The sequence below is a fragment of the Nipponia nippon genome, unplaced genomic scaffold, assembly GCF_047370975.1.
Source record: "Nipponia nippon isolate SJK-2023a ecotype South Korea unplaced genomic scaffold, ASM4737097v1 scaffold_2, whole genome shotgun sequence".
NCBI lineage: Eukaryota > Metazoa > Chordata > Aves > Pelecaniformes > Threskiornithidae > Nipponia > Nipponia nippon.
Window position 1 is genome coordinate 65,337,309 of NW_028262336.1, and position 21,349 is coordinate 65,358,657.

General features: G+C 46.5%; 2 protein-coding genes across 2 annotated transcripts; one reads left to right on the forward strand and one right to left on the reverse strand.

Moving 5' to 3' along the window:
* Positions 1 to 11,498: 11,498 nt before the first annotated feature.
* Positions 11,499 to 15,322, reverse strand: LOC148055814 (uncharacterized). Its single transcript, XM_087757399.1, has 3 exons — positions 15,104 to 15,322; positions 14,259 to 14,451; positions 11,499 to 12,612 (listed from the first exon to the last, which is right to left on the reverse strand). The coding sequence occupies exons 1-3, from the start codon at positions 15,130 to 15,132 to the stop codon at positions 12,466 to 12,468; spliced, it is 369 nt and encodes a 122-aa protein (XP_087613525.1). The 5' UTR covers positions 15,133 to 15,322; the 3' UTR covers positions 11,499 to 12,465.
* Positions 15,323 to 15,324: 2 nt separating this feature from the next.
* ATP4B (ATPase H+/K+ transporting subunit beta) lies at positions 15,325 to 20,894 on the forward strand. The gene is given in 7 exon segments (XM_009472617.2): positions 15,325 to 15,450; positions 16,819 to 16,947; positions 18,128 to 18,241; positions 19,051 to 19,250; positions 19,823 to 19,879; positions 20,439 to 20,531; positions 20,691 to 20,894. Coding segments are annotated over 7 exon segments (909 nt in total). The 5' UTR covers positions 15,325 to 15,338.
* Positions 20,895 to 21,349: the final 455 nt, after the last annotated feature.

Consider the following 21,349-nt stretch of genomic DNA (forward strand, 5'->3'; position numbering starts at 1 on the left):
TCAAGTCTGCCAATCTTCATACTTATTTCTAGGAAGGAATAAATCTAGCTACAGGTAAGCGGCAACCGATAAATGCAACAAATACATCTTTGTGCCAGTCTTATAGTTTAGGAACAGAACAAGTTCTTTATAGCAACTGGGATATATTTCCAGACCCAGGCCTGGTATTCACAAGTATCTCCACAACTCCTGCTTATAGCAGTAGTTAATTCCAAATACCGGGACTTCATAACCGTGCCTTGGGATCACAAGCTTCATTATCCATTATGGATGCTGGTCCCAGGCACTCAGATCAATATAAAGATGCACTGATACTTAAATTCTGATGCATAGCCATATTCTGAAATGTTCCCATCTCAGCAGAATGACAGCTAAACATAAAAGTGCCATAAATGCTCCTAACCCATTCTAGCAAAACACTCAGTTTTAAAAAAAAATTTCCCAATCTGGCCTTCCCTTGAAATGTTGATTCAGCCAGCATTTGTATTAATGGCATCTCCATTAAAATTCTGAGTCTTGTAGTGAAATAGCCAAAAGTGCAACTGTTTCATCCATAGCCATGTACCTTTTTAATGCCAGGTTGCTAAATAAAGGATTGTTACGGAAGATGGTGTAGCTTAGACCAGTGGTTTAATAGCTCCACAAGTAGGCACGCAGAGGTCATTTAATACTAAAACCTGCTTGTGCTCAGCCTTTGTCCTCAGATTTCTCTCACCTCCTCTTTTCTTGAGGATCCCTCCTTAGCACTTACAGTCCTACTATCAGGAAAAATCTCGTCGTCTTTTCCCAGTTACTAACGTTTACTGGAACAAGAGGAATATTTCTGCCTCTGGATAAAGACTGAATGCATCACTTTTGCCACTTCCTCGATCACTTAGGCACCGTTTTGAAATGCCTCTCAGCATGCACGGTTCAGGAGATGTGCAAAGGGAGATTCGTAGTGGTTCCCAGAGCCGTGCAATCACGCGCAGCTCCCCACGGAGGACCCCGGGGGCTGTTCCCCCTGCACTGCATCCTCTTGGGCAGCCCCAGAGGGATGCTGCGGTGGCTGCCCATGCCAGCACCCTGCTGCTGCTGCCTATACAGGTGCAGGACAGCAGCAACACAGCCCCACCGTCACCCCTACTGCCACAAGAGGAGGCGAGAGGCAACTCTTCAAGAAACAGCCTGGCCTGAGTTTGGGGTCCCTTATAGCATAGCACCATTACATCATGCTTTTCGATGGCTCAGAATACTTTATTTGACACAAACAAGTATCTCTTTATGCAGCGACAGGAGCCGTGTCAATTAAAAGAGCATCAGTCTGTTGTTATAACAAGGGCGGGAGGACGGCTGAGCAGCTCCAGAGGGACAGGGAGTGTAAAAGGATGCCTGCATGCTAAAGTGAGCTCATTAACCGCTGAACAGCCACGGCGGTTATACTGGAAGATAATTCCACACTTTCTAGCCGGCCTCATTTCCTTGTATCAGCCTGGAAAAAAATTCCTTTTTATACACATATATATCAATATATACATACGCACACACACATAAATACAAGTATTTTTTTAATATATATATATTCATACATATATATATATCATTGGCACTGGTAGGGGAAATAAGGCCTATGGGGATTTAGCTCTTAACAAACATGGTATTACTCAGACTGATAACAAAGGAGGAATCTGCCATGTACACTTGAGGGAAATTGTCAGTGAGTATGAGGGGCATCTGTAAAAGCAGATTTTCCCAATGGTATTTTGACACCCACAGCTTGAGACGCCTCTTTCCACTCGGTATTGATTTCTTATCTGGTTGAAGCTGACCTTTCCCTGCCCAGTCTGACACAGAGTTAACATCCAAAACAGCACACCCAAAGGCTGCGTAAACCCGCTGTGTGCAGACAAACCCTGATGCCTCCAGGCCATTGCAACTGGTCGATCCTTACCTCGGTTGGGCTGCCTGTGGTGTTGGACAGGGCAGGACCCTTCAGTGCCTGATGAGGACCCGGCTCTGAAGCTGTGATAAATAAAACAATCATCACCTGGCTCTGGCAGGGCCCTGCTATGCTATGGTCGGGAGGTGTCTGCTTTGGCTGACACCAGGTGACGTCCTTCATCTGTTTCGGCTGAGAGGAAAGGGGAGACTGCACCTTGATTCACCCATTACCTGGGGGAAGTTCATGTAGCAATCGGCAGGTAGCAGCAGCTCAGTATCAGACAAAGCCAAGACCGGGTTCAGGCCAGAAAAAAGCGAGATAGGTTAAAGAACATGTAGATAAGCAAGTGTTTTCCAGCTGGCCAAGAGCAGAGCAGTTCAGCAACGAGCCAAAGCAATCTCTGAAAATCTTGCTGAGGACCAGCTCCTTCCCAGCTGCCCAAAGACAGGCAAATACACTACCTTTGTTTAAAAACAGTGAGAAAGGAAGGGCCTGCGGAAATAAGTCAGTCCCACTTCAATGCAGATGAAGAGGCTAGAAAAAGGGTTACACAATCAGTTTATAAATACCTACAAGTTCATAGGGTGATTTAAGTCATGCTGAAAATGCTAGACCAGTCTCATTTCTTGCTTTCCCTAGGAAGGCAGGTGGCAAACTTGGCATATCTTGGTTTAGGTAAGGTTTAAACTTACCATTTCACTTAGCATTTCTCCAATCAAACTTTGATAATGGGATCTGGGTGAAATTTGCAGATGACACCAAGTTGGGTGGAAGTGTTGATCTGCTGGAGGGTAGGAAGGCCCTGCAGAAGGACCTGGACAGGCTGGATTGTTGGGCCAGGACCAACTGTATGAGATTCAACAAGGCCAAATGCCGGGTCCTGCACTTGGGTCACAACAACCCCATGCAACGCTACAGGCTGGGGGAGGAGTGGCTGGAGAGCTGTCTGGAGGAAAAGGACCTGGGGGTGTTGGTCAACAGCCAGCTAAACATGAGCCAGCAGTGTGCTCAGGTGGCCAAGGCGGCCAATGGCATCCTGGCTTGTATCAGGAATAGTGTGGCCAGCAGGACCAGGGAGGTGATAGTGCCCCTGTACTCGGCACTGGTGAGGCAGCACCTCGAGTACTGTGTTCAGTTTTGGGCCCCTCACTACAAGAAGGCCATCGAGGTGCTGGAGCGTGTCCAGAGGAGGGCAACGAAGCTGGTGAAGGGTCTGGAGCACAAGTCTTATGAGGAGCGGCTGAGGGAGCTGGGGTTGTTTAGCCTGGAGAAGAGGAGGCTCAGGGGAGACCTTATTGCTCTCTACAACTGCCTGAAAGGAGGTTGTAGCGAGGTGGGGGTCGGTCTCTTCTCCCAAGTAACAAGGGACAGGACGAGAGGAAACGGCCTCAAGCTGCGCCAGGGGAGGTTTAGGTTGGATATTAGGAAAAACTTCTTCACCGAAAGGGTGGTCAGGCACTGGAACAGACTGTCCAGGGAAGTGGTTGAGTCTCCATCCCTGGAGGTATTTAAAAGAAGGGTAGACGTGGTGCTTGAGGACATGGTTTAGTGGTGGACTTGGCAGTGCTAGGTTAACGGTTGGACTCAGTGATCTTAAGGGTCTTTTCCAACCTTAACGATTCTATGATTCTATGATTCTATGAAATAACCATTAGGTGAGTTCACAAGCATTTGAAAACCTGTTCCCAAAGAGGAGTTTGAATTTCAACAGTTATCTGTACTTATCCATGCTTTCCTGTAAACTGGGATGGTATTATTGAACGAAGGAATCTTTCTCCCTAAAAATACACTATAGGTTTAGTGAGGAACTGGTACTTCATTACTTCCTTACCATTACATCACCGGTAATGCACTACCTGAGTTAGTGATGGATTTATTGAACAGCGTCATTAATTATCTAACAGAGGCTGGGTGAAGAGTGCAGTCATGAATTGGAAGGATATCATTTGTCATACAGAGACCTGCTGCACCAGAACAAGGGACTGATGCATCAGCGTGATGGCAGGTGTTGTTTGAGTGCTGTTACATACAGTTTTCCCAATCTTTTGTCCTTAGGATGTAAGCAAATGTTGAAGCGCCTTGCCTTTGCTCTGGTGGGTGCAGAGTTCATTTCTGAAAACCAGGCACAGGAATTGAGCTGGGTGTTCTTTAAAAATGAGGCTCTTTGGACATGTTTGGACAAGGACCAAGCAAGGCACATTAAAATTAAGACCCAGACTCTGCGTTGTTACTTTTTCATCATCTCAGTTAAAAACCGAAAATCAGTGCGCATCTGCTACTGATGCAAGAGAGATGGTCAGCCTGTCCGCAGGGGACTTTGGCAACAAAAATGGAGCAAGAGCACAGGGAGGTCTGGCAGGATTAGAAACTTGGGCAGAAAATAACATGATTTCAGTGTGGTAAAGTACAAGATACTAGCCCAGAGGACAAGTATGTGAATGGCTAAAATTCGATGGGAGGAAGGACTGTGAGAAGAAGCAGCATCCAGAGTGGAGAATTTGCTGAATAGTAAGTACACGCAAATTTGCAATTTGATAGGGCTGTGTAAAAAAAAAATCCCAAAGTCATTTTGAGTGGCTCATGCTGAGACATCATGTTACCAAGCTGAAAAGCAATATTCTTCTCTTGGGGCCAGATCCCAAAGTAAATTTAAGCCACGGGACACGTTGCCATTGATTTCAGTGGGTTTGTGGTTGGTGAGGCCAAATCTTGAACACCGTTCAATTTTGGGCACCTTATTACCCCCAAGACACTGGCAAGCTGGCAGAAGTTCAGAGGAAAATGGCAGTAACAGAGTGTAGGAGAACTGGCTTAGAAAGTAAGATTGAAGAGTTATTAAATTATTAATAGCATGGCTAAGCAATATCTCAACACTCTTTGAAGCAGGGAGGCATAAAGGAAGGAGAGAAAGGTAAGGGGAAGCAAGACCTCGCAAGGTGGTGGTGCCACTATGGCCATGGTGAGGCCAGAGCTGGGGAGAAGCCCGGCCTGGTGCACCTGGACAGATTTGAAGGCTGAGCCCACCATAACTTAAATGTGATGGGGTTTCCCTCCAGCTAAGGGGTTCCCACCACCCACAACACCCCTCAGCCATGCGCTGTGGTCCCCAAGGGGTGCCTGGCCTGCCCAGGGGTGATGGGGTGCCCCTGGTACAGGGCTGCTGTCACCATCAGCCAGCCGTGGACTTGGCAATGAGTCTCAGGAGCAAGGTCCATCGGGTGTGCTGAGTCTGGGCTCGTAAAAATGACCCTGCGTGGTTCCTTAAGTGAGGCCGAAGAAGCCATCAACACAGACATCACTTTGCTGCTGGTGCAGGACTTCAGATGCTCATGATTCTCCATAGCCCCCACCAGACCCACCAGCAAGACACCACTAACCTCAGCACCCCAAGGAGCGGAGGAAGGGGGAACATAATATCAGGAAAAGGGGTAGAGGCTAAAAAGTGCGTGTACTGCATCATTATTCTTTCCTGCAACAGCTAGATTTCGAGTAATAATGATTAGACTCTTAAGATTTCAGTTAAACTAACAATAAATTCTTGGCTTTACTTGATGAGCATACGTTCTGTCCATGAACAAGATTTTGAGTGTAACGAGAGCCAGGGTGCAGCTTTGCAGACGGGCGTTTGGCTGGGCGCGTGGCTTATTTTCTTGCAATGCCACATGAAACTCTATGGCCTGTGATAGTCTGCGTAGATGGAGAAATCCCTTCGGTGAAAGTTGATGAAGCCAGAACTGCTGGAGATGTTTCATGGGATGTTTAATGCTCCCAAGGACCCTGTTACTCACCATCATCTGAAAGAGACCACGAGCAGTAGTATCTTGCCCCCACAACAGCAGGCTTTGGCACTCAACCGTGTCTGAAAGGAACATCAATGGGTTTTGCTAGGTTTATTTTTGTGTTTAATTTAGCAGGTCTTCATAGCAATAATTTCCTTTAGTTTCGCAGGAGGCGGGGTGGGGTGGTGGTGGTGAAGGGAGCTGGCTGAGCTCATGGTGGGGTCAGCAGCCCTTGGACAAACAGGAGCAGGACAGAAAAGTGGACGCCAGCCAAGCTCTTTCTGGAGAACCAGGGTGAGTGGTAGGTCAGCCCTGAAGAGAGGCTGCTTTGCCTTTTCCACAGCCCTGATCATCCTGTGCTGTTATAAGCCCAGCATTGCGCTTTTGCCAAACCCCCTGCTTCCTCTTACCACTTGCCCCGAGGCTGGAAACAGTGGGAACATCAGTGCAGTTCAACTCCAAGATGTTTTCACTGTTTTCTTCCCTTGAATTGCTCAGGCTGCAGATCTGATGTCTTTATTCTCAAACACAGAATAACCGTGTTCCCCAAGTCTGAAAAATGCCGACAGGTTTTCTCTTGTCAACCTGCAAAACACAGGAGAGAAGCAAATGAGAGGGATTGCTAGTGAAACACACAATCCAGCTAAAAAACAACAAAAAAAAACCCCAAAACCCAAATTCCTAAATAAAATACAACCCTGGACATGAAAAGCATCCCTTCACCGTGCTCCACCATCGGAGGCGCTGGCAATGATTTCTGCTGCGTTCTCTTACATTCTAAATTTTAGATTTCAGAAATTTTCAGAAAATTTTCTTTACCATCTCCATGAGAAAGGCAGAGCAAGCCTAGCACGTCTGATCACCTGCTGACCTTGTAATGCAGAAGACAGCCACAGGCCCTGCCCGCCACTGTGCCTGGGCTGGGTGGGAGAGCGTGCCCCGGGCTCCCCTCTAAACTGGTGCCGGGGTTGCTGCCCACCCCGGGAGGGGAAGCCGCACCACGGTCTCACCTCCATCCTTGTGCCACCCCCATTCCTGCGTGACCTTCCCCCTCGGCTGTTCTTCCCTGCAGTGGCCAGCCCAAGGTCAGAGATGCAGGCATTAAATACCAGCCAGGGAAAGCAAACAGCAGTCTGGGTTTGAGCAGCTCTGGGTACATTAAACATGACGAAAGACTCCGGGCTGAGGGGTTGGCACAGCAAAGGGACCAGGGCTGGCTGCAACGGCCACAAGGCCAGGGCATCGGGGCAGTGCTGGACACTGATGGGCAGCCCTGCATGGTCGGATGAGGAAAACGGGCACTGATTGAATCCTGATGGACTACAGCAAGAGGGTGCTTAGACCAGCAACCCTCCTGTGGGGACATGAGATGTTTACTGGTCAGTAACAAGTGTCCTGACAAATACTGCAGTGGCCAGGAGCCCTCCAGCAGAGCCTAGAGAGTAGCCATTGCTCCGTCCCACCTTGATAAACCTTCAGACAGGCAATGCTTGTTTTCACTCACACGCACAAACTTTCCACGAGAATCCCATATTTTTTATAGCTGCACATGGGTCGTGCCCATGGCTCAGCCATCCCACGCAACTGGCGTATCATGAGAGCTCCAATTTCAGCTCTGTGCACCAGCGCTTCCCCCTCCTGCTCTTCCAGCAGGTTTCTCAGCCCCACTTGCCCTCCTCATTTGCTGCATCCCCACACACAGGCATCAGTGCCCTCTGCTCACAGCTTTCCATCTCCAGTATTTCGTCCACCTAAAGTGGCAGGAGACGAGAAGAGGGAGGTTCCCCTGGCCTCCTGTGCAATTCAGTGGGTGAATAAAATTATCAAGGCCTTTCGCCAGCTCTGTGCAGCCAGATTTTACTCATTGTTCAGAAAAACCCTCAAAGGAAAAAATCTGTCATTACAAATCTTTGCTCCTTTCATCCCAAACTTTTCCTCCAGCCTTTCAGGGAAACACCAAGTTCTGAGTCAGTTTGTTGGCAGGGAGGTGGAAAATCCCCAGGTTCCCGATGGGAAATTTCTACCCTCAGTACTCATGCGTGTGAGAAGGTGCAACTCTTGATGGCTCTTCTCTTCTCGTGGTCTCTGCTGCTGTGAAGCTGTGAAGGCGACGTGGCTGTGCCTGGCCTGGGGGCAGGCTGCCCGCGTCCACAGCATGCAGCACGCTGCCCTGGGTCCCCTCCGGGCCCCTCGTGGTGCCTCTTTGGCCCCACCAAAGACATAATGAGTATATTTGCATGCTTTTCCAGGTCTAGGTCTTGGAAGAGGGGAGGGCTGTGCAGCAGGCAGCCCACCGGGGTTTTTTTTTGTGACATGAAACAGAGGGGACCCATTGCGTGCTCAGGGATGGGGCTGAGCCACGTGGGTGACTGGGCTCGTTGCCGCTTTTCTTTAGCAGTGGTTGCACTCCTGGAGTCCTGTTGTCCAATTCTACCTTTATTATGTGAATTTATTTATTATATGAATATGCTGCTGTTTGTTGGGTTTTTTTAAGGCAAGCTATTTAATAAGAATAAACCTGGAAAATTTATACTTTTCAATTTCGAAGTCAAGCTGCCACAGAACAAAGGTACGGTTTCCTTCCACTACAGTACCTCCTGCCTGAAAATAGTTTTGTCTTGCCCTTACCCACAACACAAGCAGTAAGAGAAGGTTTACAAAGGCAGTGCTACTTTTCAGAAGAATGCTGCGAAACACATCTAAATTCCTGCAAAGTCTGCGCCAGACTCTCCTCATCCAGTGAATCACTGTGGGTACGGAAGAGCTGTGACTGCAAAACGACTGTCGCATGCCTGCACGTACACAAGCAAGGGGACACGTGCACGGTCACCCTGATGGGCTCACCTCCCAGAAGTACCAAACCTGCCTGATGAGGCAGGAGGAGCTGTGAGCGGGACAAGAAGATGGAGAGGATGGAGAGGGAGGGCAGAAGGGGGAGCGTGGCTCCCGTGGCAGCAGCAACGGGGAGACTGGGAGGCGATTTGCAGCCTTTAACCAGACCTGACGGGAGGAGAGGTTGAAATGTCAAAATATCTAAGGAATAAAAAACTCCTGAAATTTTATAATGTTCCCTTTCGGGTCAGTTCAGTGTCAGGCTGGGTTAGCCTCTGCTGTCACATCGCCTGGGGGTTTAAGCTTGAGCACCTCTTGTGCCAGGGTAATGGGACAGGCTCCCTGGCCGGGCAACGTGGTGTCTGCCCAGGAAACCCCCATCCCCCATTTGCAACCCTGCTGCTGTGTTGCGGGGTCCTAGCACAGCCCTGCTCCCCGGGGCCGAGCAGAGGCACTCAGAAATGGGGGGAATTGCTACTCCTGAGGGGGCCTCACAAAGCAAGCAGGTATCAATCAATCTATCCTGAACCAAACGCAAGTGATTTGTCCTGATTAGACATCAAACTGAAAAAAAAAAAATGTTCTCATTTGGATGAAGCAGTCTGGAATAAAACACTGTATTTTTGTATTCTCAGTTAGAACTGGAGAAGAAAATAAAGAAATAGCAAAGTCAGCACTTACCGATTGACAAGTATGGTGCTTATAGGACTACAATAACACACACCGTACCCCTCATGTGCTGCCTGCTAAACCTGCGAGGTTTAGCTTTCTCTAAGCATTTTTCAGCAGAGTTCATCCCAGTGCAGAGACCATATGCTCGTGGGCACAGGGCCTGTTTTTCTGAATTACCCCTCCCAGAATGGTCGGAAGGCATTCATACAGAGACCTCAGGGGCCACGAACCACGGGTGGAAAAACGATCCTTCTCCATGGTCTGCCGGCAGCTCTGCACGGGCAGGAAAGGAGAACGATGCCTGCGTGGGTTTTGGTGGCGGTGCGTATGCGATGGCTGAGGCGCAACGGGCGTGATGCAGGGCAGCCACCGAGGGTTTGGCAGCCACTGCTATGCTGAGGTAGTGCGATACCAGAGCTCTCGGGGAGAGAGGAGCAGAGCTGCTCGGGGCTGTTGCAGGGGTTCTCCGTCCTTTCCGGCTGGGGCTGTAGGACCTCCAGCATCAGGTCGTTCCTATGACGCTGAAGACGGCGCAGTGTACACTTGGTTTCATGAATTCCAGCAACAGACCTGGAAGTGACAAATAGAGAAATGCCAGAGAAACACTGCCATATAACAACACTATCACAGGTTTTTCAGTGTTAGGTATCCTTTTCTGGTTCACATCCTGCTAATTAAAAATAGATTAGGATCGTAGATGGACAGGACAGTCTGTGTGGGAAGGGACCTGTGGTGGTCACCTAGTCTGACCCCCTCCCAAGGCAGGGCCGGCCCCAAGGGTACAGCAGGTTGCACAGAGTTGCACCCAGATGGGTTTTTAGTGCTTCCAAGGATGGAGACTGCACCGCCTCTCGGGGCTCCTGTTCCTGCGTGTGACCACCCTCATGGAGATACCAGCTTTCTCCTTCCAGCTCACTGGAGTTTCCTTCGCTGCCACCTGTGTTTGTTGCCTCTTGTCCTTTTGCTGAGCTCCTCAGAGAAGAGCTTGACCCTAAAACCTCCCTTTAGGCCACTGAAGACAGCAGTAGGATCTCCCTGCAGCCTTCCCCTGCCGCTGAGCAAGCCCCGGACACAGGGCTCCAGATGTGGCCTGGTGAGCACTGGGTGACGGGGAATAACCCCTTTGCTCGGCCTCCCAGCTGCGCTCTTGATGCTGCCTGGTATGTGGTTCCCTTTCCTTGCTGCAAGGGTGCGGGACTGACTTATGCCCGGCTGCCGTCCACCCTGCTCTGGTCCTCCCCAAGCCAATGCAGAGCTCCCCATCTGGCTACCGCGTCGCAAGCTCTGCTGACGTCAGATTGGATGACGTCAAATTGGAAAGCCTCCGCCTTTGCTCACCAGCCCTCTCGTCTCACAAGAGAAGCCAACCGGGGTGGTGGGCACAGTGCGACCTTGGTAAATCCCAGCCACCGTCTTGGCTTTCGTGTGCTTGCAGATAGCTTCCAAGAGGAGTTGCGTACTTAATGAGCAGTTACTTATTTTCTATCCCATTTCTTTAATTATATTTAGAAATCATGCAAGTGAAATGCAGCTTTTAATGAAAATTGTTTCTGCAGTTATCCAGCTAGCATTACATGGGAAGCGCCTGTTCACAAGCACCAGGCGACTGCCACAGGCCGTTGGCTGGTGGCACACACGGCACCACTTCCACAAGCAAGTCTTGTCTTTAAGTTTGATGCTGGCTCAAAACTCCTGGTGATATCTTCAATAATATGGAAGTTTCTCAGCTCAGATCTACTGATGTATCGCTCTCCAAATACTGACATCTTTCATTTTCACTGAGAAATATCTGACATTTTCATTAACAATTTCCAATACTGGAGGAGAAATCAAAGAAAGAAACCATCTTAATATAACCACCCACTGTTTTATGACTTTGTTTTTCTTGCTTCTGTTTTTTATATAAGTGCATTTCTGTAATTTACTGGTTCTAATATATTTATGTATTTAATTTCTGCATGTTGTGGTTTAACCCAGCAGGCAGCTAAACACCACACAGCCGTTCACTCACTCCCCACCCCTCCCCAGAGGGATGGGGGAGAGAATCGGAAAAAAAAAAAAGAAAAAAAACCAAGTAAAATTTGTGGGTTGAGATAAAGACAGTTTAATAGAACAGAAAAGGAAGAGAAAATAATAATAATAATAATAATAATAATAATAATAATAATAATAATAATAATAATAATAATAATAATAATGATAATAAAGAATATACAAAATAAGTGATGCACAATGCAATTGCTCACCAGCCACCAACCGATGCTCAGCCAGTTCCTGAGCAGTGGTTCCCCCCTCCCAGCCAATGCCCCCCAGTTTATATACTGGGCATGACACCACATGGTATGGAATAGCCCTTGGGCCAGTTTGGGTCCGCTGTCCTGGCTGTGCCCCCTCCCAGCTTTGCACTGGCAGGGCAGGGGAAGCTGAAAAGTCCTTGACTAGTATAAGCACTACTTAGCAACAACTGAAACATCAGTGTGTTATCAACATTATCCTCATCCTAAATCCAAAACACAGCACTATACCAGAAAAAAAAAATTAACTCTATCCCAGCCAAAACCAGGACACTGCATCAGTTGAAATTATGTGCATGGCTTATTATACAATAAGGATATAATAAAATTATACTAATTCTATTTATGCTTTTATGTTAATGTGGTTAATGCATTTACCTAATTTGTATTTTTGGAGCTTCTAGTCAGAGCAGATTTCCATCTGTAATACTGTTCTGCTTTATTCTTACCTTTTATTGGAGATGCTGCTGTTAACTTGGTGCATTTTGATTTTCAGTTTTCACTGAACTTTATGAACCCCAGTTTAGAAATATGGAAATTTAATTTAAATCATCCACTTAAATAATTCAGCTTCCTTACTCTTGCCTAATATAGCCGGCACTGTTGAATCGAGGTTAGCAGATTATGTACAGGTTACAGGCAGCATTAAAAGCAGCCAGGCCCTCCCCCTCCATTTGAAATCTGGCTTTCCTTTCCTTCAGCCATCATTTTCCTGCCCATTCTGTAATTCGCAAATCCTGACAGATTTCTTTGACCCTGTTGGGATGAAAGCAGCCAACGTCGATCCTCTCCCATCTCCACGGCTCTGCCCTCCTGGTTTTACTCTCTCCCTCATGCTACGCAGCCACGCCTGGGCGAGTGGTGCCGGGCTCAGCAGAGCTTTAGGTTCCCCAGCCGTCGATAGCTGGGAACAGACGGGGAATAATATAGGAGAGAAGAGCACATGAAATCCTTGGCTTCAGTTTTGTTAGAGTACAAACTCCGAAGTTCCGAGAGGCTCCGTTTTGCCTCCGGTGCGGACACTTGTGCTCAGCCTCAGCCGTGCCGACCTGAGCGGTGCCTCCTCGCCTTTACTTGCGGTGGAAACCCTGCTGATTTCTACATCATCTTCAGTCTGTGGAAACAGAAGTAGCAACATTTTTCCTTTTGAACATAATTGGGGATTGAATTTTGTTATGAATAATTAATCTGTTTGTTGTTTAGATTTAGCTGCGTACTGAAGTTGCGTACTGTTAAATTATCTCCTTTCTGCAAGCAGGGTCGAGATTTACATTTCCTTCTCTTTCTTCATAAATCTTCTGACTCCCCATCTGAGTCCAGTTGCTCCCCTCCATCCGATTCACCAGATGGGCTCCTGCTCGATACAGAAAAAAGCGAAATCCTGCTGAAGCCCTGCTACTTGCCTCCCTGCTTTTCCCCCTAACTTCTTCACGCCTCTGCTCCCATTTCTGAAACTGCTACGTGGGAGCCTCCAGAAGCCTTTTGACCTCTGGGCGGCTGTCTCATTTTCATCATTTTCAGGCCACTGCCCAATCTCCTTGTCTTATTTTAATGTTAAAAAACCCCTACATTTGTCCTTTGACAGAAAAAGTACCTTTCTGTCCATCCTCCTCTCCTTTCTATGGGAAATACAAATCGGTCAAATGTCTGTAAATCTTATTTTGCTTTTACTTGGCCTGACTTCTATTTCATCATCTGAAAACAAGTTAAAATGCCCCAAATTGGTGGCTATTACGCTAAATTATCATGCTGCTTGATCTGAGGCAGAAAATCATGATAAATCTCTCTCTGTCTTCAGAAACTCAGCATTATCACAGAATCACAGAATGGTTGGGGTTGGAAGGGACCTCTGGAGATCATCTCATCCAACCTCCCTGCTCAAGCAGGGCCACCTAGAGCTGGCTGCCCAGGACCATGTCCAGACAGCTTTTGATATCTCCAAGGATGAAGAGTCCACAGCACCTATGGACAACCTGTGCCAGTGGCAGGTCACGCTTGCAGTACAAAAAAAAGTGTTTCTTGATGTTCAGATGGCACTGCCTGTGTTTCAGTTTCTGCCCATTGCCTCTGGCCCTGGCACTGCGCACCACTGAAAAGAGCTGGGCTCCATCTTTTTTGCACCCTCCCTGCAGGTATTTATATGCATTGGCAAGTTCCCCCTGAGCCTTCTCTTCCCCAGGCTGAACAGTCCCAGCTCTCTCAGCCTTTCCTCACAGGAGGGATGCTCCAGAACCTTCATCATCTTCGTGGCCCTCCGCTATGTCCCTGTCTCTCTTGTACTGGGGAGCCCAATATTGGACCCAGCACTCCAGGTGTGGCCTCACCAGTGCTGAGTAGAGGGGAAGGCTCACCTCGCTCGACCTGCTGGCAATACTTCTCTTAACGCAGCCCAGGATACCATTGGCTGCCTTCTTTGCCTCAAGGGCCCGTTGCTGGCTCATGTTCAGCTTGGTGTCCACCAGGACAGAATAACCCTGCCATATTACTGCAGCTGACAGGCTCAGTTACAGCTGTCTCAATGTCCAAATAATCCAAAGTCTCTCAGTCAACCTTCTCATATGTGCCCATTTTAAAGATTTTGCCCCCCCCCCCCACGTCCTGTGAAATGAGTGAAGGGGAGGGCACACCAACATACCTAGTTAAAAGGGATGAAACCCTGGTCCTGCTGAATTCACAGGGCAGTTTGGGGGTTTGACATTACCAGGGTCCCATAACAGAATAAGAGCATTAGCAAACCACTTCAACAAGCAGCAAGCGCACCAGCATGCCTGGAGGGGCTTCCTCAAACCCAGGCTCCCCTTGCAGTGGGGGCCCATCGGCTCTGCCATTTGCCACGTGCCCTTTGCTTTTCCGTCCGCGGGGAGCTGCTGGGGGCACTCTGCAGGCCTGCTCCTCTGTGCGCAGAGCGAGCCCAGGGGTGGGGGTCTGCTGCTGAACGTACCAGAGCCTTTGGCTGTAAAGCAGACAGAAAAGGGAGTTAAATGACACCTATGTATATTCTCCACTCTGCCTCATCATTTACCTGTATGGCAAAACTTTTATTATATTATTATATCATTATATTATAAATTATATTTATTATTTATTTTATTATTATATTTTTATTTTATTTTTTCTTTTTCTCTCCTCCATCTTTCTTCTGGCTTTTCTGGTGGCGTGCTGAGAGGGAGGCAGGGATAGTCAGCAAGCAAGGCGGGGATACTCTCCGAAGCTGAGTTAGCTTCGTCAGAGATCACCTAAAAACATTCCCCATAGAAAACAGAAAAAACATGATCTTAATTTCCCTGGCTGCACAACATGGCAAACACTCTGGGAAACAGTGCTTTTCCCCCACTCACTCCCTCTGCGATCTCCTATATCCCAACAGATGGCTACAGGTTGTAGTGGGAGAATTATATCCACTATTTGCAGATTAATTGGAACAAAAAAAAAGAAAAGAAAAAAAAACCTAGAGAGAAACAAGTTCTCCTTTGCTTTATCTGCTCTGATAAGAGCTATCGCGTCGAGTCTATCGCAAGCCCTATGGGCACTCCGCAAAATGCGTAACTCTGCTGATCTGCTGAGTTGATCAAGAGAAAGGAGAAGGGCATTTGATAGGAACTCACTTTTCCTTGCCAGCCTCAGCACCGAGCATTATCAACACCCTTCATGAAGAATTGTATCTGCTGCAGGTTGATAATGGTGAGCAGGGGCTTTCATTGGTATCAGAAGTAATCTCGTTGACCTTCAGCGGAGAAGAAGGTATAAAAACCAAGTGTTTTTTCTTGGGCGACTGTTTGGGCACTGGTTGAATTTCTTAGTTTCTGAGGAGGACGTGTTTTGGGGAAATTTTGTGAGAAAATGGCAACTTTAAATGAAAAAAAGACCTGCAGCGAGCGGATGGAAAATTTCCGTCGTTTTGTCTGGAATCCAGAAACAAAGCTGTTTATGGGAAGGACCTTAATTAACTGGGGTAGGTTTTCATACACAGGAGTCTTCTGTTCCTTCTGATATACTTAAAAATCTTGGGGGGAGGGGGAGGTCGTCCTAATGAATGGGACACAATGTGGTGGTAGATGTGTTGTAATTGTTGAAGACATCAGTTCTCATATATGCTTCTGAGCCACTTTTAGGGTGGCCCTGTAAGCTGAGTCAATTAGATCAAACCATTGATCCAGGTGGTTCCTGCAAATACAAGAAGACTTTAAGCTGATTTTGGACCAAATATTTCAAAAGGACAAAACTTAACACATTAGCAATTAACTTATTAATAGCTAAGGGGGATGGTTGCAGTATAATTCTGACATTGCTGGCTATAGGGGGTTCTGGCATACAGAGAATTTTGCTTAGTCGGTGGTTTTTGTCCAGTTCTCTGGAAACACATTTTGCTTTTCCGAAATCCCTTTCTAAATTATTGTCTGCTCAGTAGGTCTTCTCTCTTATCACCGCGTACTAATGCAAACTTGTGTCTATGACGACGACGACGGGTTTTCTGATCCACGTTCTGGGAAGGGCAGCCCTGACCATCGTAAGGGAGGTCCCTGCTCTTCCCACAGACCGTAAGAGTAGCTGCAAGTTTCCAGATGATTTTTTTCTGCCACAAAGCCCGTGAGTGTAGCTTATTAGCCGTTCTTAAAACCATGATTTTACAGAAAGTCAAACCGAAATGTGAGCCTTTCCACTTTGGAGAGAAGAAGGTGCTATGAGGCGCCAGTGATTACGGGGAGCAGTTTCTGACGGCCCCCCCGAATACTCACTGGCTGCTTGTAGGGCACCAGCCGCCTGCAAGACACCTTACGCGCACACAGGCAGAAACACAGCGTGATGCTACACCTCACACCAGAATAAAATGGCGAGATGACACATTTCACCGAAGGTGATTTCAGATGTAAAAGGCAGTGAGGTGATACGGGTCTAAAATCAGCACACCTGAAATACTGACATCTGTCATCCAAATAACACAAGGAGCAACTTGTTTTTGTCGAAGAAATACCTTGGCTGTGTCGCTTAGTCCATGTTAATAAGCAGATAAATGGTCTTAAAGTGTGAAGTGACTTCAAGAAGCCACACAGTCTTTTAAGCTTTAAAGAATCTGGGCTAAGCACCAACTACTTCAAAAATCCTTGTAAAACTGAACAAAATTACAGCCAAATTTTTCTAGAAGACTGTCCTTGAGTGTAGAGAAAAAGATCCAAAGCACCAGTCCCTTTGCAGGGAAAACCTCGCTGGGGCCAAGGGTGGAAAGGAGACGGCCGCTGCTGCCGGGACGGTCCCGGCTGCAGAGGGATCACTGCACCGCCTTGCTCGAAAAATGAGATTTTGCCCCCATTTTTTTCCACAGTGTGGATCAGCCTGTACTACCTGGCTTTCTACGTGGTGATGTCGGGGCTGTTCGCACTCTCCATTTATTCTTTAATGAGGACGGTGAATCCGTACGAGCCGGATTACCAAGACCAGCTGAAATCCCCAGGTACTGCCATGGTCCGGCCGGCTGCTGCCCCCGGCCAGGAGTTAAACCCCCAGGCTCCCGCGGTGGCTGCGTGGGGCTGGGCTGGGCTGAGAGGCATTGGCAGAGCCCGCGCACGAGGGGAGACAAACCTGGAATAAATCAGGTCGATTCTCCCCAGACGATCCCTGCAAAGTTTAATCTCCGCCTGAAAACACTTCCAGGATTAAAAAAAAAAAAAAATAGGCACATTTATTTCATTTATTCATTTTTATATATGTATTTTTAAAAGTACATATAAATATATACCTCCTCTCCCCATGGGCGGAGGTCAGCCCCTGGGGAAACCCTGGTTTCTGCTCCAGCCCCCCAAGCACCCCGGAGGGTTTTGGGGTGCCTGGCAAGATGGTGCTGGGGCAAGCAGCCTGGGGTGCGTATTTCCACGCTTGCCAGCAGCATGGAAAGTCCCTGGGAGAGCAGGAATTCCTCCCCGCAGGTATGTGCTGTGCCAGCGGCCAAGCAAGTAAAAATAAGACAGGCAAAGACACATGGGATAAGAAATAAAGATTTGTGGGCCACCAAGTGAGACTGGGGAGGGACAAGACAGTATCAGCGAGAGATCATCAGTGCTTACTGCTAAAACTTGCCCCCCCAATGGCTTGTTTTTACAAGCAATGGGAAGGAAAATATGACTTTTTCAAAGCTGTAGCCCTAAAAATTATTCTGTCTGCCTGTTGCTGAATTTTGAAGTTCCCTTTCCCAATATTCAGTAAGCTTGATGTTTGCTGGCAAAATAATTCCTGTAAAATATTAAGCGTGGCTTTTTCAAAAGCTGTTTCTCAACACCGCAGTACGATCTGTTTCTTTAACCTGACGTGACTATTTTAACTGTTACTTTTAACAAGTCCTGGGGAAATCCAGTGCAATTGCTGGAATGACTTTGCAAGCTCTTCTGATAACAGCATGGATATACATGAAAAGAAAATAGTTTAGCAGTAGCAGAGGCTTTAGGTTTTTGGTTGAACAGCTCAGAGATGAGATGGTTTCTGTACGTGGTTAAATCCTCTCCAGCAAAACCTGGGGATGTCATACGCGTACAATAATGAGTCTTGATGCAGCGTAATCACTATTGTCAATTTAAATAAACAAATCTGTGCCTGGCACATCTCCTCTGCTTTGCCTTCCCTTTTCTTCCCCCACGAAGGCGTAACGTTACGACCCGACGTTTATGGGGATAGAGGACTACAAATTTATTACAACGTATCCGACAACAAAACCTGGGAAGGTTTAGTGACAACTCTTCGGACTTTTCTGACAGGTAAAAATGAGGTTTCCTGCATAATATTGAAGAAATGTGCTGTCACATCTCCCTTGTGGGGTCTGAGTACCTTAAGTCAGCGTTTCCATTTTCTATTTGTCCTTCTGAAATCAGATTTTGAGTGGAAAACGGCATCTTCTGAAAGAGACGAGCAAATCACCTCATGAATCTATAAATCAAAACATATGTAAATATGTCTATTAGAGCAGAGCTTTTAGTTGCTGCTTGGGAGCTGTAACTTTTCTTAATTCTGAATATCCTCAATAAAATAGGCTAATAGAAAATTTGAAGAGAGAGGGTAAAAAAAGGTCTTCAAAACTAGTCTCATCTAAATTAATCTAATATTGACCATGACTACAAAGTGCCACAATAAGTCTTGTGAAGCCGTTGCATAGTCTCATCAGAGAGTATAGCGAAAGTAGGTTGGGTGCTCCATTTGCCTGCTCATATCTTAATACGTTTATATTCCTTGTGAGCCTTAATATCATATTTCTGTGCTTCTCATACACATATTGAGAAAAATTGTATTTGAAATGGGCTTTATATGGAGCGATCAACACAAATTCGCAAATTGCCAGCCTTAACTCAATTTGATCTCTTTTTTTGCTTTGCCTGGGTATTCTTAAAAAAAAAATAAAACCAACAAAAAACCCCAACCAAACAATTTAAACTTTCCTTATTCCATCTAATCCCAGTTTCACTTGAAGTACAGTTTTCCAGGATATAACCTCCACCCTGAGATTGGGATCTATAATTTATATATGAAAAACTTTAGAGGGAAATGTTTCTTTCTTCCTTCACACATCCAGCATATACGCCAGCTGCTCAGCATCTGAACGTCAACTGCACCAGTGACACATACTTCATTCAGGAGACCTTTGATGGCCCGAATAAAACAAAACTATCCTGCAAATTTACCTCAGATATGCTTCAAAACTGCTCTGGCATCACAGATCCTACTTTTGGATTTCCAGAAGGAAAACCCTGTTTTATTATAAAAATGAATAGGGTAAGTACAAGCTCAAAGTGCTGAGCAGGAAAGAATTCACCAAAAACCCCTCCCGATAGCTCAAGTCTCCGCTGGGGAGCTGCTGCATCGTCTGCTGCCACGGGCTCCGATCTCTGCTGTGTACTGGGAAGACAAACTCACGTGCTTCTCCCGAGAGACCTCCAGAGTTACCAGAGAAATAGTGAGACTTGGTCACCACCCCTAGGAAAGTAACATAGGAAAAAGTGACCTGTAAACCAACTCTCGGAAGCTTTGGGTTTTCTTTAGTTTTGTTAGCATCTCTGTGGCGCTCTCATCCAACGAACCAGTACGTGAAACAGTTTCATTCTGCAATCCCGCGATCCTGTGCCTTCAGCTGAGGCGTTAGGATGTGACAGGAACTGAAGTGATTTCAGAGAGGTGATGCTTGCGCACCTTATTTCTCCAGGCTGCAAAGAAAATCTGTAGCAGAAGGCGATCCATTTGCCCTACGCAGAAATACATGAAGCACCATCTGAAGCTCAGCTAATTGTTTGCTTGGTTTTACCTCAAAACAATTGCCAAGATGACGAAACGTGTGTTTTCTATTTCAGATTATCAAATTCTTCCCGGGCAACGGCACTGCACCAAGAGTAGACTGCACGTATGTGGTAAGTGCATGAGGTCCGAGTCTCAAAAATTTCAAGCACTGCAGCTCTGATAGCAAGCGAAGTGCAGCTGCAACCAGAAAGATTACCCTGCAGTTCTGGACATCAGATCATTCTGGCCAAATACTGGGAATATCCTCAGTTCTGTGTAATTTCTTGCAGCAGCAGACATCCTAAGAGTAACAAATAAATGTTTGCTTTATTTTAAATCACCTTAAAAATTGTTTTTCCCGTGCTGCGAAGAACATTTGCTGCTTGCTTTCAGCTCCCGCTAGTGAAGTTTGCGCCTCGGAGCAGCTCCTTCAGGCTCCCTGTGCATTTCGGCAGGTGCCCATTCCCCGAATTCACGGCTGCGATGAAAGAACACTTGCCTGTTTTTCTTGGCAATAGCAACAGCGGGAAATTGCCACTTTTATTTGAAAAATAAGACCAGCACTGAACAGACGGCTGAACTTGACAGTTTTAATACATGCTGTGCAGCTTTTAGCAGCAGTAAAACACTGGCCCAGGGCTGGCTACTGATTGCCCCATCAACAGAGCTGCTTTCTTGCTTTACAAACAGGGTGAGGAGTCTCGCCCGCTGGAGGTGGACTACTACCCCGTGAACGGTACCTTCAGCCTGCACTACTTCCCCTACTACGGAAAAAAGGCACAGGTGGGTGCTCATGTATTTCAGTATCACTTCTCCATCTTTGTGTAAGATGAAAAGTATGGAGCATCTCTGCAGCCTTACGAGAACTGGAGAGAAGGCTAATTTTAACACTTTAAAGTGGTAGTCTAAAATTAAAGTACCTTTTTTCCCCCCTCCTCCTAGCCCAGCTACAGCAATCCTTTGGTAGCTGTGAAATTTCTCAACATTACGAGGAATGTAGAACTTAAAATAGTGTGCAAAATCATTGGAGCTGGAATTACCTTCGATAATGTTCACGATCCGTATGAAGGAAAAGTGGAATTTAAATTGAAAATAGAAGACTAAGCAGCAACAGAGACACTTCTGATGAACACGTGTGAAGAGTAAACTTACCTATTATCACATTCATCCGTATTTATTTTCTATGATTTCCATATAAATTTATGCAAATTACAGTGCAAAGAGACATTTTCTACTGAAGGATGACCCATATAGCTAAAAAAATCAAGATACCACTCTCAGTGTGTGAAAGAGATGAAGATAATCTCGATGTACATAGCTTAATATTCCATGGCTACGGTATGCTGCTGCGTCAGGCAAATATTCGTACAAAACAAGTTTCCTCTAAACTGAGCAGCTGTGCCTTCAAAGAAAGTAAGTATAGGATCAAAACATCATTTTCTGTCACTTTTCAAACCATAAAAAATAACTGATGTATGATACTAAATCTTGGATATTGAGAAATAATTAGATAGCTAGGAAAAGAAATCAATACTTTGAAATACTAGCAAGTAATATAATTCTCAATCTCTCTTGTATAGGATGTATAAATTATAAAAGTA

Excerpts from the sequence above, each read along its gene's own strand:
- LOC148055814 (XM_087757399.1), bottom strand. The coding sequence starts at position 15,132 with ATGCTCGGTGCTGAGGCTGGCAAGGAAAA. Across the intron at positions 14,452-15,103 it reads GCTGAGGCTGGCAAGGAAAA|CCAAAGGCTCTGGTACGTTC; the intron begins GTGAGTTCCTAT and ends TCTGCTTTACAG. Across the intron at positions 12,613-14,258 it reads AAGCCCCTCCAGGCATGCTG|ACTGAAGATGATGTAGAAAT; the intron begins GTGCGCTTGCTG and ends CTGTTTCCACAG.